The sequence below is a fragment of the Bubalus kerabau genome, chromosome 22 (genome assembly GCF_029407905.1).
Source record: "Bubalus kerabau isolate K-KA32 ecotype Philippines breed swamp buffalo chromosome 22, PCC_UOA_SB_1v2, whole genome shotgun sequence".
Classification (NCBI taxonomy): Eukaryota; Metazoa; Chordata; class Mammalia; order Artiodactyla; family Bovidae; genus Bubalus; species Bubalus kerabau.
The window spans coordinates 26,300,533-26,319,760 of NC_073645.1; the positions used below are offsets into that span (position 1 = coordinate 26,300,533).

The following is a 19,228-nucleotide window of genomic DNA, read 5'->3' on the forward strand; positions in this document are numbered from 1 at the left end:
AAATAGACTGATACTTAACCCATATTGGTTTTAAGAGTTGTTCTGACCCTAATAGTGTCAATGGTAAATTAAGTGGTATAATAGTAGAGAAAATGTATATCTGTAAAGCCACAATTACAGAAATTGTCAAACTGGGGTATTGTGATTTTCAAAGAAAAAATTTGAGATGTTTCACAAAAGACACTAGACACTAAATTTTATCTGCTGTTTATTACTAGGGTGGAGAGTCCAAATTAGTAAGAATAGTGGAAATATGCTAATTATGAAAATAAAACTTATCCTTATTTGTTTCAAATAGTATCACTCTGTATTCATTTTAACCCCATGTTTAAAAATTTTAACCACATGATCAAATACCTGAAGGTATATATTAGAATTTAAAAATTAATGTATTAGCTATTAAAAATCTTACTCATTTACATTGCTGTAGTTTTAAATTTTTTAAAGCACTTTATGTACATACCTCTTCTGAGCAGCTACCTGAGAACTGTATTAAAAAGGAGAAAATAAAAATCTTAGAATTTCAAATAAGTCAAAGCCACTACAGTTTTTTGGGCAGGTTTCAAGATTAGCTTTGTTGGATGCTATATAATTTTAGAAGGCACTTAATTTAAACAAAATGTAACTATATTTATACATCAGTTTGGGTCCTAGCTGTCAAAAAAATAATTAAGTATTCTTATGTAAAGGAATTGCTCTTTAATAATGAGGAAATAAGAAAGTATATTATACTGGGGAAGATAATGTCATCTTCATATTGTTTGACTATAAAAACACTAGAAAGAGGTTAAAGGTTCTTTGTACTCACCCCCTTATGAAGTTAAATCCATGTGCACAGACCAAGAGGTTTCCATAGGCATCAACTTTCAAAAGATTTCCATACAGTGTATCAAATACTAGTCCCCTATGTGAAAATGAAGATATCACCAATCATACAAAGTAATAAAGGCAATGATCTAATGTAGTATTTACTCAATCACCACAAACCAACCTTTATCTTATTCAAGTTTTATGGTGGCTCAAGTATGTACCCAAAAATACAACCCTAGAGGGTAAAGTAAGTGAATAAAATCTTAATAACGAATCCCAGAGCAACTAACAAATACTTAACTCTGTCCAGATGAATAATCACAACTGTTTTGTGTGAGAGAGCTTAATAAAACAAGGTGTAAACAATAATTCCTCTGAATACAGCTGGTTCTGCTCTACAACAGAGCTTCTTTTTATTCCCTTGGACAACTGAGCTGGCTTCTGTTTCCCTCTATTAGACATTTCTCGCACCGCCTGAGGTGGCCTGCGGTTCCCCTTGGACGGAAGTGCGTTCCGCTGCCCAGTGAGAAGTGAAGAATCCTTCCCAAGCCCACCTGCCAGTCCGTCCTATCTCGCCCCAGGACTTTTGTGAGAAATGCTGTGAGCCTGGTGGGCTACAGTCCATGGGGTTGCAAAGAGTCAGACACGACTAAGCACCTAAGCACACATGGGACATATACGATGGTATCTCAAAATAAGCCTCATTTGAACCTCAAATCTTTCTTATCAAATCCAGAAATGCAAACTGCCAAGAAGGCTCCTGATTACCAAGTTAAATATATTAGCAAAACATGCTATTAGCAAAACAAAATATATTAGCAAAACTCCAACAGCATAAGGGAGGAGCATCTGCAATTACTGACCATCAGTTTTAATAATCCCTCTTCTCATAAATTTGTTGTTGTTGTTCAGTTACTACATTGAGTCCAACTCTTTTGCAACCCCATGGACTGTAGCCCACCAGGCTCCTGGGCTCATGAGATTTTCCAGGCAAGAATACTTGAGTGGATTGCCATTTCCTTCTACAGGGGATCTTCCCAACCCAGGGATGGTACCTGAGTCTCCCGCATTGGCAGGCGGATTCTTTACCACCGAGCCACCAGGGAGACCCCTTCTCATAAATGGACCTTCTTTAACAGCAATGAACTAAGTTCAAAGTTCCAATGAGGAACACAAAAGATATGGTGTACATAAAAGGTTCATGGTAATTTCAGAAAACCAACCAAAAAGCCCCAAAAACCTTTTGATGTTTTGTTGCATCTTTTTGTTTGTTTGTCCGGGGGATGGCATTGGTTAGGGACACATTTGGAATTATTAATTTGGGGGACAAAATGATGGGTTTTAATCCAAAAATAATCTTGAAAAATTACCTGGTAGGGAATGTAGAGTCATATGCAAAGCTGAGAAGTTCCTGAGGATAGCCAATAGAAACTAATCTCTCCACAGTAAGCTCAAAGCCAAGGGACTCATACTCCGGGGACTTGTACACTGCACAAAGAGGAGGTTCTCATTAAAACACAGCCAATTAAAATGGAAGGCAAACGAGCGAATTTCTACTTTCCCAATTCCTCTCTCCTACTAATTTGCCATTTTTCTTCTTTTCCTTCAAACTCCATGTTTTGTACTGTCCCAAGTAATCGCAGAACTGTTAGTCCATGGAAACAGGTCATGTTGTGATAGGAGAAGCAGCAACAAGATGAATTATCAGGCATTTCAGGTTTTTTCATTCTTAGGAAACCTAATCCAATCATTTTTTCCTTTTTATTCTCTTATGCCCACAATCTAAAGGTGGGGGGCGGGGAATGTAATATGCACAGCTGTGGTATTAACCATGGGAATATAACTAATATAAAACTAGATAGAGAGGTCTATATAAGTTGAAGTCCTCACTGATGTACATGACTGGTATAGGAATCCTTTGAAACTATATTTTTTAAAAAAGACTAGTCTATTTTTAGAATTACTATCTGTTTTAGGAGTTGCCTTAAACTCCAACCAGCAGAATTCTATTTGTTAGGACTTACGTGTTTTCTTTATCAGTCCTAACAATGTCATAGCCATCAAAATTGCATTTTACAAATTATTAGTGCTAAGACAACCAAAAAAGACATGTCTAAGACAGGGATGTCTGAATATGAATTGGGAATCAGACATTGAAGAATTATAACTCATTTTATGAGACCTGATTATGGAAGAATGAATATGTGCACGTATATATAAAAAATATATATTAATGTTATATATATACACTCCTTATCTGCTAGAGAACAATGAGTTTTTTATAGGTGAAGTAAAATAGGAATATGGGAGTTTCTGTCAAATATAATGTATGTCTGAAGTTTTCTATAATGAAAAACCTTTTCAGAATCATCACAGTTCAGTATAAAGAAAATGTTGCTCCTTTAAACAGCTTTCTTCCAAAATAAAAGATGTAGGTAGACATTCTTCCATCAGTTTTCTAGGAGCAGGTAAGCCATTTTAAAAATTAAAAAAAAAAAAAAACACCTGTGATCTTGCTAACTGCCAAATGAGGCCCGAAAAGCTCCCCAAACATCCTATTCTTATGTCTCATAATAATGAAGCTATTATTATAGTTCTTCTATCTACAATTAACATATAGCCTATGGCTCAAATGGACTCTTCACTGTAATTAGTCTGCCTATCCAAGTTAGAGCTAATATTTTAATGAGTATGATTCAACTTTCCCTTTCCGAAAACAATCCTTTAGAATATTTCCGGAAATACATAAAATGGAATACTGGTTGCCTCCAGAAGGGAGCTGAGTAGCTAAGAGGAGAGGAAAGAAGACTTTCGTGTACCTTCTTCTATACCTTTAAAACTTGCAATATGTTAATATATTTATCTATCCTTTTTAAATTGAAATTTTTAAAAACAAGGTGAGCTTTCAAAATCCTTCAATAAACATATGTCATATTAAAAAGCCTACAAATTTTAAGGTCCTTTAGGAGATGCTTAAGCCTCAGCTCACCAGAAAAATGCCAAAAGAAGCTGTCATTTCTTCTGTGGAATGATGATTTCATGCTAATGCTAACTCTGGCTAACATTTTCAAAACTGGCTATATTTTTCTCCTCCTCTTAATTCCAGCGCCATCCTCACCCATCCCTCCCCCAAAAAACTTTTTAAATCCTCAGGCATCGAAGATGCACACTGTTGTAAAGGAAGTGCTATGTATATATACATGCAAACAGAACAAGAGCTGGTGTATTATCATAAAAACTAGCAAAGCATGGTATCCATTGATGTCAATTTGAATTATTTTGAGAATATAAAATAAAATCTCACCCCTCATGCTTCCGCCTCAACTGAAAGTAAATTTCATTTTAACAAAATTTTCACAAAACAAAGATTACTTCTGAATCCTATCAAAGCCCCACTTACTTCAAACAACATTTTATTTAATGGAACAAAATTCCTGAATAGCAAAGTCATTTGGATAATCCACTGACACTTATTCTCATAGGATTTGGCCCATATAAAATGCTTTCAATTATTAAATTTTCATAAAGATAATTTGCTGAATATACCTTAAGAATGAGAGACAGACACAAAAGTTAATCATCCCCACTGATTACCTCTAAATGAACAATTTTCCTTAGTTAGAGAAGTGATGAATAAGTAATATTCATTAAAATCTATTTCTATGAGGCAATTTGGACTGAAACCCAAATCAATTTATTGAGAATTTCTAGTGAAAAAAAATGTGGGAGGCTAGATAACACAATTTCCCATTTTGCCACCATAATGAACAGAACACTATACTCCTGTCACGTTTGTGTTTATTCCGGGCAGAACTTCCAAATGATTGTCTAGAAATTCCACCTACTGAAGTAAATACTTCAAATCTCCTTTCTCTCAATGAGTTTAGGATGCTTCCAAAAAATACACTGTGTTTTCCCCAATTGCTTTTAAAGTTGCATGACAAGTACAAACATCAGCTGAAGCCAGAATTTAGGTTTTCCTGAGTCTCATCCAAAGCTTTTCATGGTGACATATAGTGCCACTATTAAAAATGAATTTCTAGACTGCGCAGGCCATCGAAGTTTAGGCTTGGGTGTTGAAACACACGACTCTCCCTCCAGTTTCTTTCAACTAGTCCAAAAAAAAACTGTTCTATTCACAGATGGGAATGGATTTAGCAAAGAAGAGTCCAAGTTCCACTCTGACAACACTATCTATTTCACTAAGCTCTATGTTAATCAGTAAGACCTACAAGCTATTGACATTTTCTCATAAGCTTCCTGGATAATCATTTCAGTAACACGAACTCCTGGGTCATTAAATCATCTGCTAGAGAACTATACACTACAACCAGGGCTGGAGAAGCAGAACTGCAGCTGCACAGAGCATGAATCCAGATGTTTGGTTCTAAGCGTCCCCTGAGGATAATTACAATCTGTTCTGACCTGGTGGCAAAAATTACTACTCTTGAAGCCTACATAGTACCATCATGCCTCAAATGAATAAATAAATGAAAAGCAAAATTCCTTTTTCAGTCAACCAGGCACTTCAAAGCCAGCCTTGACATCTGTGGGTAACCATGTGTATCACCTCAGCCTTAGAGCTCTATATGCCTCTCCACAGCTGCAAAGGCTCTAATTTCAATTCCTCTGGCAAAACTGGCAAGTAAATGATGCACAGCTTCAAACTCAGTTCTTATAACTGACTTTCCAAAACACAGCCAATAGCTTCAGGCGTAAACATAGCCTTATACATGCATTGCTTATTTCTTCTTCAAGAAGGTCCTCAGGCCTATCCTAATTTACCCAACATCCAGAGACAAAGGAAGAGGTTATTTTAAGGGCCAGAGTCCAAAAAGGAGGCCTGCTTCAGGCACCAGGGCAGCACACACTGTTCTCAGGTTACGTAACCAGACTATAAAGAGAACAACCAAAGCTTTGAGAGCTGAAGCTACTGAGAGCATTTGAAGATATTCTTTACTCCATAATCTGCGAGAGAGAAAAACAGTTCTTCCAAAAGTATCAACTGCCTGTTGTGGGGATGAAAGCTGTGGGCTCTGTTTTGAGTAGATTTTGTTCATATTTTAAGATACAATCTATATTAGAGGAGACAGTCCCTTTGGATGAGCCGAAAACTTTCTGCGGGAAGTCTGGAACTCTCATGCACTCTTTACCTTTGCCACCAAGACACACTGTGTGATAGTTTAGAGATTTTAGAAAAAAGGAAGGGCAAACCTCTACAGAGGTTCCAGCCTAGCAGAATGCTGCTGCCAAAATGAGAACTCACATGAGGCAGACGCAGACGCAGAGTGTGTCACTCCAGTCTTGAAGGAGTTACACTGGCTCTCCTGTTAAAAAACAAAACAAAGCAACAAAACAAAACAAAAACAAAAACTGGTTTTAAAACTGTTGTGATGGGCTGGAACAGAGAGATACCATTTGGAAATTGGTATTAATAGGAGTTACTACCTCCTATTTAGAAGCCTCTGACCATCACTAAAATTCATCTAATTAGCCATAACAAGAGAATTGAAGATAAGCTTAAGTATTATACATTATTTAACTTTTCTTATACCCTAAGCCTAGAATACAAGCCTGATCCTGAAATGTTAAAGGCAAAAGACAAATAGAAAAATAAATTTCTGTTGTCTTAGTTTATTTTTCTGCTACATTTCAGGTTTATATGCCAAAACTGAATGCAACTGGTAAACACTTTAAAATTGAACTACAGTAGGTGAAACAGACTAACAAACAATACAAGAATAAACCAGAGCAGTCTCATCTCACTTTTAAGTGCTCATTTAAACAAAGTCTACTTGTACCTAACATCCCACTTTTCTACCCTTCCAGCACCTAAATTTGTAATCTTGATACAGGTAAGAACCAACTTCCCCTATTAAAAATCTAACTTGATGTCCAAATATGGAACAGAAGGGAAATTTTTTTGGATTCTGTGAATGGATATTTGCCATTGGTAAATGGAGTCATATTATTCTATTTTTTTAAAAGTTAAAGAAACTACCTAGTCTAGTAAAATAACTGACTTGAAGATACGTAAATCCTTTCAAGATATTGATAAATTTAGGATATGAATTATGTTTAAGTTATAGGGTGTCATTTTCCCTAGAGACATCTAGGTTTTTGAAAACATATGGTTAGATGCCTCCAACTTCTGTATTTTTTGTAAAAGGGAGACAGTACTAATTGGAAGAGCAAAATGACCAAATACAATGTTGAAAATTTCTAAAACTATTACAACTAGGAGAAACAAATACTACCAATCATACTATGAAAAGCAAAAATCCAACACAACCACTCAAGAACAGTTATTTGCTTTTATGCTATAAATGGGATCAACATCAACATTCTTTATTTAGGCTACATGAACTTGGTTCTCTGAGCTAACTAGGAAAGGTAATAATTTACATTTTCATTAAGGAAACTTTAAATTAAATCTATCCACTCTCATATAAACAAATACCAGAGCCTTTTCTATTTTTCACAACTATCTGAAAACCCCAACACGCTATCATAGACAGTCAAAAATTTTCTCTCTAACCTATGAGATCACAAATGATCGAAAAAAAAATGAAAAATTCTAAAAACTACCTCAATTTTAAAGTACCTAAAATCCAAAAACTAGGTACCATTCAACATTTTCAGTAATACAAAATAAAACCAACTCCGACATGGCTAAATATGTAAGTAAGTGAACAAGTAGAGTCTGAAAGACTGTCAATCTCAATTCATTGCCAATGCAAAATTAAATGGTAATTAAAAGATTTATTTGTTTAAAGAGTTATTAAGAAATTAAAAGAATATTTATTTTAAAATAAAATGAAAAAAATTACCTAACTCAAATTTTCCCCTCTGAGAACCTATATGCTTAGTATGAATGTGTACTTAGACTATATTTTTCATTTTAAAACAGGAAAACTGGCATTTTTTGAAATAATAACTTTAAACACCCTCTTTTACCAAAGAAGATGCTTGTTAATTTTTTTAAAAAAGAGAGAAATAGCTAGTATATAATTTTTCCCTCAAGTAAGAATAGATCATCACACTCAAATGCCTGTACCTGAAGTTAGAAGAATGTAACAGACATCTGTATGCTTACTGTATACAACTATTAGATGCTGTGAACAGAAAACAAAATAATTCATAATCTTAGGCCTGAAGGAGATCACAGTGTACCACAATTAGATTTTTATAATGAATTTTAGAAGATCTACAACACAATGTGACTAAGGAGGTACAGAAGGACAGAAACGGAGCCAATAAGCCCAGTCCAGGAAGTCTTCTTTAAAAAAATATGTGTGATTTACTCACGCTTATATGGATAATTCATTTTTATAACCAGTACCTCAGTTCAGTTCAGTTCAGTTGCTCAGTCGTGTCCGACTCTTTGCGGCCCCATGAATTGCAGCACGCCAGGCCTCCCTGTCCATCACCAACTCCTGGAGTTCACTCAAACTCACGTCCATCGAGTCAGTGATGCCATCCAGACATCTCATCCTCTGTCGTCCCCTTCTCCTCCTGCCCCCAATTCCTCCCAGCATCAGAGTCTTTTCCAATGAGTCAACTCTTCACATGAGGTGGCCCAAGTACTGGAGTTTCAGCTTTAGCATCATTCCTTCCAAAGAACACCCAGGACTGATCTCCTTTAGAGTATCTCAAGGTACTACAAAATTTACCAAACTTTCTGAGACTCACATAACATGTTTCAAACACCTCTGTCAGGGTCAGGCAAGTCAATTAATGTGCAAAATGGTCTAAGTGCTGGTGTAGGTCTTGGCATAAAGGGTGAAGGAGCTGTCTTCCCTGTGGGAATGAAAGTTAAATGCTGCCATTTATGTGATAACAAGCAGCCTAGATTTTTACTTGGAATCTGCCAATTTTTAGCTATGGACTCAATTTAGAAAACCAACAAACTTTATTTGAGCCAAACTATGGTCTGTGGTTTCAGTCGTGCCCATGGGCCACTGGTGTGCAACCTCCAGTGTACACTTTAGATCAGATACTTTCACATAAGTTCTCTCATCTAACTGAAATGTTTCAACTGTCCTCTTCAAAGAGTCGTCATCTTTTTTTTTTTTCGGCTGCACCACACAGCTTGTGGGATCTTACTTTCCTGATGAGGGACTGAACTTGTGAATCAGCTCTTAGCAGTGAAAGCTCAGAGTCCTAATCACTGGACCACTGGAGAATTCCCCTCTTCAAAGAGTCTTAAAGAAATAGAACTTAGGTACTTAATGAACTGGAAATCCAGGTGGAAATAAATTCATTCTTCAACAAGTACAGAATATCCTAGATAATGTTCTATTCATCTCAGGAAAAACTGAGTGAAAGTCGCTCAGTGGTGTTCGACTCTTTTCGATCCCATGGACTATACAGTCCATAGAATTCTCGAGGCCAGAATACTGGAGTGGGTAGCCATTCCCTTCTCCAGGGGATCTTTCCAACCCAGGGATTGAACCCAGGTCTCCTGCACTGCCGGTGGGTTCTTTACCATCTAAGCCACAGGAAAAATTGAGGGGTGGATTAAAAAAACTTAGGAAATAAAGGAACCTTTACTGTAGCCACTTGATTTGGTCCCCCACCACAATGCTGAACAATTATGTCGTTAACAACTGTAATTATCTGAATCTGATTCCTTCACATGACTGAAATCAAACAAATGTTCCCAGTGATTGAAAGAAACAGTCATCTCATGGCCTGCCTAGGTAACCAACTTTCAGAGTTCCCTGACCCAGCAGGTTTTATCTATAAGGTTTAACCTAAATCTTCCCTACACAGCTTAACTCTATTATCATTTGTCCTATTCTCAGTGGTCACTATCCCTATAATAAAGTAAACATTCAGAGAATGTGTAAGCAGAAAAGAGATAATGAATCAGAGAGAGCTATTATGTTAGGAATACTTTAAAAACAAACTTTTCCATGTTGAAAATGGCATGTGATGATTTTTTTTTAAATTCATTTTAGTAATTTTACTGATGCAGCTAGAAATATATGATGTTTATTCACACAGAAAAATCTGACTTACATTTGAATGTCTTTATGCTTGGCAATGGAAAACAAAGACCATGGACACTGAAAATGAATTATTTCTACACTATGTAATATAGAGATGAAATTGGGTTTTATTAAGCAATCTTTTCCATTCCTTAATGATCTAGGGAATTGGTCCATAGGGTCGCAAAGAGTTGGACATAACTGCACACACTGAATTGAGCTGAACTGAATGATCTAGGAACAAACCACATATTACTGCAATTCAGAGATGAATCTAAAATTAGTGAAAACTCTACTGGGATATAGAAATGACAGAAAGGAAATCAATCAAAGTTTAGAAATGACGTGGTCACAGATATATTTTTATTGATATCTATCTATCTACAAAAGGGCTGCCTAAAAGTAATGTGGGCTTCCCTGGTGGCTCAGTAGTAAAGAATCCACCTACCAACTCAGGAGACGTAGGTTTGATGCCTGGGTAGGAAAGAGAAGGAAATGGCAACCCACTCCAATATTCTTGCCTGGGAAATCCCACGGACAGAAGGGCCTGGTGGGTTACAGTCCACGGGGTCAAAAAAGAGTTGGATACGACTTTAAACAGAAGTAATGTATAAGCTTAACACAGGTTAATATACATGTAATATAAATCTATATCTAAAAATCATAGTTTTCAGAGTATATATCTCAATTAATAAAAAGAACTGTAATCCACAAGAAGAAAATGCACTGGAATATTAAATAGTATTTCTTTTTTAATTCTTTCCTAATATACAGAAACCACCTCAAAAGTATGCTTAGCTGGAGAAATAGTATTTCATTTCCTGAGGGAGGTAGTGTAAGACATTCTTAAATTTAAGAAAAAAGCAGTAAGAGGAGCTCAAATAAAGATTATATTCTCAAATAGAAATAAAAAGACTAAAAAAGACCTTGAAATTTAAAGGCTCTTTTAAATATAAAGTCACTTTGTCTGTATTTTGCCAGTTTCTTCCACCTGATTTTTAAATTTAACTTTACTAATGATATTTTTTAATCATACATAAAAGTAGAGAGAAAATTAAATGAACTACTTTAAACCCATCACCCAAGCTTTAACAATTATCACTATTTTGTATTCTTGTTTCATCTATCCTCCCTAATTTATTCTACCCCAATTGAGTTAACTTTTATTAGATGAAAAACTTTTTAAACTGATCTTTAACAGAACATTTAAATAGCACAAATGTACACAAGTATCAAGGGCTTCCTGGGTAACTCAAATGGTAAAGAATCTGCCCACAAAGAGGAAAACCAGGGTTCGATCCCTGGGTCAGGAAGATCCCCTGTAGAAGGGCATGGAAACCCACTCCAGTATTTTTGCCTGGAGAATTCCATGGACAGAAGAGCCTGGCGGGCTACAGTCCATAAATTCACAAAGAGTCAGACACGACTAAGCGACTAACACACACACACACAAGTATCATACGTATGCACCTACAGAATTATTCCATTACCTAGGTCAGGTGATCCTTTAATTACAGTTTAAATCTCCTTTCCATTTAGAGGCCAATGAAGAATAGTCTTTTTATTAGCAGTAAGTTATAATAAAACCCTTCCAAATTAAGGATTGCTCAGGAATATTTTTTTTTTTAATCGGACACATAAGATCTGTTTATTGCCTATCTTGTGTCTGCTCCATCGCTCAGTCGTGTACAACCCTCTGTAGCTCCATGGACTGTAACCCACGAGGCTCCTCTGTCCATGGGATTTCCCAGGCAAGAATATTGGAGTGGGTTGCCATCTCCTTCTCCTGCTCAGGAATATTTTAACTATACTATGGTTATCAATTTTATAGTCTTGATGAAAAAATCATTCTACCAAAAGCACTAATCTTTTAGTATGATAGGACTGGCTTAGTATTACCATGCATTAATACTCTCAGGAAATCAGAGTTAACATATAGGCTGATATGTTGGGCAGAACAAAATAAAACAGTGTAAACGTGTGAGAAAAATTTTAAACTAGGGATGCCATCAACAATAGCTCAGTTTAAAAAAAGAATAGCTTAAATCAATTAAAGAAACAAACTAATAAAGTATTTCTACCTAAGGATCAATGAATCTATTCCAAAGTAGTTCTCCCTAAAAGACAACTACCCCCAAAGAAAAGAAAAACCAAAAAATCTCCAAAACAAAACAATCCTGAAATGAAAACAATCAAACTGTATTATACCTTCCCCTATTCTTTCCCCAAATAATGCCTTTTAAAAGCAAATGTAGTAAAACTTACTCATCAAAATGAGACTTTTCTCATTCAAAATAACCACTCCACAGCAATATATACTTACTCCAATAATGCATTACTCAAAACATATCTGAAATTGTTTCAAAATTACTTTCAGAGTCGAAAGCACATTGTTCTAGATATATATCTCCCTGGTGATATGTTTTCATCAACAAATGATGAATTTAATTTAAGGTGGTGGGGAGGCAGTTATTGAGAGCAACCAGCGATTAAAACGGAAATTCAAGCTGGGTTAAAAAAAACAGGTGGGTGCGGAGAGCTTCTCTGGTGGTCTTGTGGTTAAGAATCCACCTTGCAATGCAGGGGACACCGGTTTGATTCCTAGTCTGGGCAGATCCCACATGCCTCAGCAGCTAACTTGAGCGCCGCAACTTCTGAGCCCATGCATAACTACCGAAGCCTCCATGCCTGGAGCCCATGCTTTCCAACAAGAAAAGCCACTGCAATGAGAAGTCCACGGACCACAACTAGAGAACAGCTCCCACTCACAGCAACTAGAGAAAGCCCAGGCACAGCAATAAGACCCAGCACAGCCAAAAATTCTAAAAAATAAATATTAAAAAGCAAAACAGGTGTGACTACTTGAAGCAATGAAGTACATTTTCTTGTGGTTTTATAAACTGGCTATGGAAACAATTCCAAAAAGAATCCTAAAATTCTAAGAAATAGCCATATTACAGTAATTTTTCTCTAATCAGGTGACTTTATGAAGGATAATATGTATTTGGAAGCATATCTTCTTATGGACATTCTTTTATAAAAATTAGTCTTTTGACTCATTTTATATGTGTTTAATTTTGCAAGTCACTTCAAATCTCTTCTGGGGGTTTACATAAAAGTAAATTTTATTGCTTTGTACATAACAAACCTTCCGGCTATGTAAACCGATTCAACCACAGGCCCTATCAAGTACAGCTTATTCTTTGACACAAATCACTGATTGTACTTGAGTACTAAATTATCACTTCTCATCTTCACAATTCTTTTTTGGGGTTGAGTCCTCATAATATATTCTAATTAGATTTTTATTTTGCTTGTTTTTATGAGGGTGTTTTCCAACTTACTTTTACTGATAAATTTATCAACTAGCATCCTTGTTTTTTTCTTTTATGGAAAGGGATCATCTCTTTTTGGAGAAAGGTTTCCCTCTCTCCTTTTATCTGTTAACCTAGTTTCTCTATTCACTCAGTTTATCCCCCTTTTCTACTGTTTCAGAAGAAACAAGGAACAGAAAACCACCTTCAAAAGTTCTTTAGAGAAAAAAAAATTTCTCAGGGGAGAAATGAATGCACTTTACTTATCAAACTACATCCCTGGTTTATAAAAATAAAACTTTTTTTTTCAGGTCTCTTTAAGAGACCCTGTTGTCACACTAAGAACTTCAGATTCATCCAGTTTATACCTATCCACAATTAAGTTCAACTCAGCTGATGTTTCATATTAATTTCATTCAGCACTATCGCAAGGAACCTCATCCTTCTTTAAGGAGAGGTGCTGAAGCACAGAGAAGTTTACACTGTCATATGTTTCACTTTTTAAAAAAGTGCTCTCCCTGCAAATATGGTCAAATGATTGACAAGAATGTTAAGTCCATTTAGCAAGGAAACAGCAGTCTTCAATGGTGTTAAAACTAGATGTCCACATGTGAAAGAATGAAGTTGGACCCTTACCTTATACCACACACAAAAAATTAACTCAAAATGGATCAAAGATCTAAATGTTAAGAGCTAAAAATATAAAACATTTAGGACGTTTTCATTATATTGTATTTGGCAATGATTTTTGGATGTGAAAGCAGCAAAGTCACAGGCAACAGAAGAAAAAACAGGTAAGTTAATCTTCACCAAAATTAAAAACTTCCTGCTTCAAAAGACACTCTGAAGAGAGTGAAAAAACAACACACAGAATGAGAGACAACATTTGCAGATCATATACCTGCAAAGGGATTAACATCCAGAATATTTAAACAGCTCCTACAACTCAACCACAAAACAAACAACCCATTTAAAAATTGGACAAAGAACTCTAGATAGTTCTCCAAATAAGGTATACAAATAAATGGCCAATAAGCACATGAAAGATGCTCAACATTACCAATCAATAGGAAAATGCATATTAAAAGCACACCGAGATACCAACTCACACCCATTAAGAGAGCTATTATCAAAATAAAAACAATAGAAACTTGAAAACAACAGGTTTTGGTAAGGATGCAGAGAAACTGGAACCCTCTTGCATGGCTGATGGCAATGTAAAATGGTGCAATCACTGTGAAAAATAGTGTGGCAGTTTCCCCAAAAGTTATACATAGAATTACCATATGATTCTGCAATTCCATCCCAGGGTATAGACCGAGAATAACTGAAGGCGAGGACTTAAGCAGATCCTTGTACACCACTGCTCATAGCAGCATTAGTCACAGATGCCAAAGGTGGAAGCAACTGAAGTATCCACTGACAGATAGTGGATAACAAATGTGGTATATAAAAATAAGGTAACACTATTCAGCCTCAAAAAGGAACGAAAATCTGAGATATGATAAAACATGGATGAAATTTGAAAACATTATGCTAGGAGATATAAGCCAGACATAAAAAGGCAAATATTCTATGACTCTACTATTTATATTAAATATCTAGAATAGGTAAGTTCACAGATACAGAAAGTAAATTAGAGGTTATAGGGCTTGAAGGGAGGAGGGAATAAAAATTATTGCTTAATGGGTACAGGGCTTCCCTGATAGCTCAGTTCATAAAGAATCCACCTGCAATGCAGAAGACCCTGATTCAATTCCTGGGTTGGGAAGATGCACTGGAGAAGAGATAAGCTACCCACTCCAGTATTCTTGGGCTTCCCTTGCGGCTCAGCTGGTAAAGAATCCACCTGCAATGCGGGAGACCTGGATTTGATCCCTGGGTTGGGAAGATCCCCTGGAGAAGGGAAAGGCTATCCACTCCAGTATTCTAGCCTGGAGAATTCCATGGACTAGTCCATGGGGTCGCAAAGAGTCGGACACAACTGAGAGACTTTCACAATGGGTACAGAATTTCTGTTTGGGATGACGAAAAAGTTCAGGAAATGGATAGTAGTGAAGGTCGCACAACACTGTGGATGTATTTTATGCCACTCAATTAAATGATTAGAAATGAAAAAACAGCAGTTATGTTATGAATATTTTACCACAATTTAAACAAAGGGAGGGAAAATGTGCTCTACCTTGTTTGAGATGTCTTCAGGGACAGTCCACCAGTATTATATAATACTTCTTACTTTAGAATTCTTTTCCTCACCCCTTTAAATTCTTCTAACACCAATAAGCTTGGTAAGAATACACAACTGCTGAGAGAAACATGATCTGAGTGCCCTGGACTTTAGTCCAAGCAAATACACCATGCAAAAAATGTTCATTTAAATGTCAAGTGAGTTGAGTCAACTCCAGTAACAATAAAACAAGATCAGAGAGCATCTACTATGCCTGAGAGGATAGGATAAGAAACCCAAAGTCCTGAGATGCTTCTGCAAGTAGCAAGATAATCTTCTGATTTACCGAGATCAAGAACTAGTTTCTCTTTATTTCTTCCCTGATGCTCCTAGTAGCTTTTTATTCTATCTTCCTTCCCCACTTTAGGCTTGTTAACGCAAAGTGCTTAGGAATATGGGATTATTAAATTTCACCCCCAGCAGTTCATGATATGGTGTGGATAGGAGAGGAGGTCAAAAAAAATTCAAAAGGAAAGAGTCATATTTTAAAATTCAAAAGGAAAACATATTTTCAATTTCTGCCAAGATTTTTTAATTGAAAAAAAAAAGCACAATTTTAGAATTCTAACAATAGAATATTTATATAGTACTCTGAAGCTTCATTCCCTTAAGATTGCTTCTATTAATAAAAATTAAAGAAGAATTGGATAAAACTATAGAACTCACCCTTATCTTCTATGGATTCATTCCAAGACCCCAACTGGATGCCTAAAACTGCTGCTGCTGCTAAGTCACTTCAGTCGTGTCCAACTCTGTGCGACCCCAGAGATGGCAGCCCACCAGGCTCCCCCGTCCCTGGGATTCTCCAGGCAAGAACACTGGAGTGGGTTGCCATTTTCTTCTCCAATGCATAAAAGTGAAAAGTGAAAGTGAAGTCGCTCAGTCCTGTCCAACCCTTAGCAACCCCATGGACTGTGGCCTACCAGGCTCCTCCGTCCATGAGATTTTCCAGGCAAGAGTACTGGAGTAGGTTGCCATTTCCTTCTCCAGCCTGAAGCTGCAGACAGTATCAAAGCTTACATATACTATTTTTTCCCTATACATACATACCTCTGATAAAGTTTATAAATTAGTCACAGTAAGAGATGAACAATTATCACACAACTGCACTCATCTCATACACTAGTAAAGTAATGCTCAAAATTCTCCAAGCCAGGCTTCAGCAATATGTGAACCGTGAACTTCCAGATGTTCAAGCTGGTTTTAGAAAAGGCAGAGGAACCAGAGATCAAACTGCCAACATCTGCTGGATCATCAAAAAAGCAAGAGAGTTTCAGAAAAACATCTATTTCTGCTTTACTGACTATGCCAAAGCCTTTGACTGTGTGGATCACAATAAACTGGAAAATTCTGAAAGACATGGGAATACCAGACCACCTGACTTGCCTCATGAGAAACCTGTATGTAGGTCAGGAAGCAACAGATAAAACTGGACATGGAACAACAGACTGGTTCCAAATAGGAAAAGGAGTACGTCAAGGCTGTATATTGTCATCCTGCTTATTTAACTTACATGCAGAGTACATCATGAGAAACGCTGGGCTGGAAGCACAGGCTGGAATCAAGATTGCCGGGAGAAATATCAATAACCTCAGATATGTGGATGACACCATCCTTATGGCAGAAAGTGAAGAAGCACTAAAGAGCCTCTTGATGAAAGTGAGAGAGAGTGAAAAAGTTGGCTTAAAGCTCAACATTCAGAAAAAGAAGATCATGGCATCCGGTCCCATCACTTCATGGCAAATAGATGGGGAAACAGTGGAAACAGTGTCAGACTTCATTTTTGGGGGCTCCAAAATCACTGCAGATGGTGATTGCAGCCATGAAATTAAAAGACGCTTACTCCTTGGAAGGAAAGTTATGACCAACCTAGACAGCATATTCAAAAGCAGAGACATTACTTTGCCAACAAAGGTCCGTCTAGTCAAGGCTATGGTTTTTCCTGTGGTCATGTATGGATGTGAGAGTTGGACTGTAAAGAAAGCTGAGCGCCCAAGAATTGATGCTTTTGAACTGTGGTGTTGGAGAAGACTCTTGAGAGTCCCTTGGACTGCAAGGAGACCCAACCAGTCCATTCTGAAGGAGATCAGCCCTGGGATTTCTTTGGAAGGAATGATGCTAAAGCTGAAACTCCAGTACTTTGGCCACCTCATGCGAAGAGAAAAGACTCTGATGCTGGGAGGGATTAGGGGCAGGAGGAGAAGGGGACGCCAGAGGATGAGATGGCTGGACGGCATCACTGACTCAATGGACGTGAGTCTGAGTGAACTCCGGGAGTTGGTGATGGACAGGGAGGCCTGGCGTGCTGTGATTCATGGGGTCGCAAAGAGTTGGACATGACTGAGGGTCGCAAAGAGTTGGACATGACTGAGCGACTCAACTGAACTGAACCTTGGTATATGATTTTTTTTTTCCCTTTATTGAGAACTTTTTCATTTAAAGGCTTCTCTTCAGCATGTACACTCTGCCAGCATCATTACTCTTGCTCTTTGGGGCCACTAAAAAAAATAAAGGTCACTTGAACACAAGCACTGTGATATCATGACAGCTGATCCAATAACTGAGAGGCCTACTAAGTGACTAACAGGGAGGACACCCTGGACAGAGGGATGATTCATATTCTGGGTGGGACGAAACAGGAAGGTACAAGATTCCATTAAGCTACTCAGAATAATGTGCAATTTAAAACTTATGAATTGTTTACTTCTGCAATTTTCCACTTAAATATTTTCACACCACAGTTTGACTGGGTAAATGAAACCATCAAAAATGAAACTGTTGATAACGGGGTGACTACTATTTCTGTAGTTTAAGGATGAGGACTACATTTAGACGCCAGAGCAAGATGGGATTTTGCTTTAGGGAGAATTCCCATTTTGGGGGAAAAAAGAAGGGTTATCTTTTATGTTTACGAATTTTTTTTCTATTATTAAGTTCTTATCAAGAGGTGAGTAAATAATTTCCGTACCTGTGATAGCTGGGAGCAGCAAGAGAAATGCAAACTGACTTGGTTTTAAATTTTAGCTAGGAGGTGCAGTGGTAAAGAATCCACCTGCCAATGCAAGAGCCGAGGGTTCATTCCCTGGGTCGGTAAGACCCCTTGGAATAGAAAATGGCAACCCCCTCCAGTATTCTTGCCTGGAAAATTCCATGGACAGAGGAATTTAGTGGGCTACAGTCCATGGGGTAATAAAGAGTCAGACACAACTGAGCAACTGAGTGTATACACGTGTGAGTCTTAAGTCAATGTACAAGCTACATACAAGTCATTTTACCTGTTGACTCTGGGGCCTTATTTGTAAAATGGAGCTTTGCTATTGCTGTTTAGTCACTAAGTCAAGTCCAGCTCTTTAGCGACCCCCTGGACTGTAGCCACCAGGCTCCTCTGTCCATGGAATTTTCCAGGCAAGAATACTGGAATGGATTACCATTTCCTTCTCCAGGGGATCTTCCAGATTAAGGACTGAACCTGCAGCTCCTGCACTAGTAGGCAGATTCTTTACCTAGTGATTCCTGTCTCAGAGGGTTGATGTGAGAATTAAAAGGTACACTGTGCATAAAGTACATTTCATAGCCCCTAATGAAAGTATTAGTGGCTGAGTCATGTTTGACTCTTTGCGACTCTATGGACTGTAGCCCACCACGCCCCTCTGTCCATGGGATTCTCCAGGCAAGAATATTGTAGTGGGTTGCCATGCCCTTCTGCAGGGAATCTTTCTGACCCAGAGATCAAACCTGGGTCTCCTGCATTGCAGGCAGATTCTTTACCATCTGAGACACCAGGCAAGTCCAAGGGTGACTTTATATTTGTGAAGGGCATTAAGTAAATATTAGTGAAACTTCCCCCACACCCCACTCCTACCCAAAAATGTTGTGCTACTCTC

At 37.4% G+C, this 19,228-nt stretch overlaps 1 protein-coding gene across 8 annotated transcripts in view; it reads right to left on the reverse strand.

Annotated features, from left to right (window-relative positions):
- Window positions 1–19,228, reverse strand: part of NT5C2 (5'-nucleotidase, cytosolic II) — a 150,714-nt gene that overhangs the window by 14,442 nt on the left and 117,044 nt on the right. For 6 of the 8 annotated variants that reach the window (XM_055560837.1, XM_055560836.1, XM_055560838.1 and 3 more), the window contains 3 exons: window positions 2,181–2,298; window positions 809–904; window positions 464–487 (listed from right to left, as the gene is read on the reverse strand). In XM_055560837.1, coding sequence (XP_055416812.1) covers window positions 464–487; window positions 809–904; window positions 2,181–2,298 — 238 coding nt within the window. Of the gene's footprint in view, window positions 1–463; window positions 488–808; window positions 905–2,180; window positions 2,299–6,076; window positions 6,138–19,228 lie in introns of those variants that run through there. The other 2 variants (XM_055560845.1, XM_055560839.1) reach the window with 2 other exon arrangements.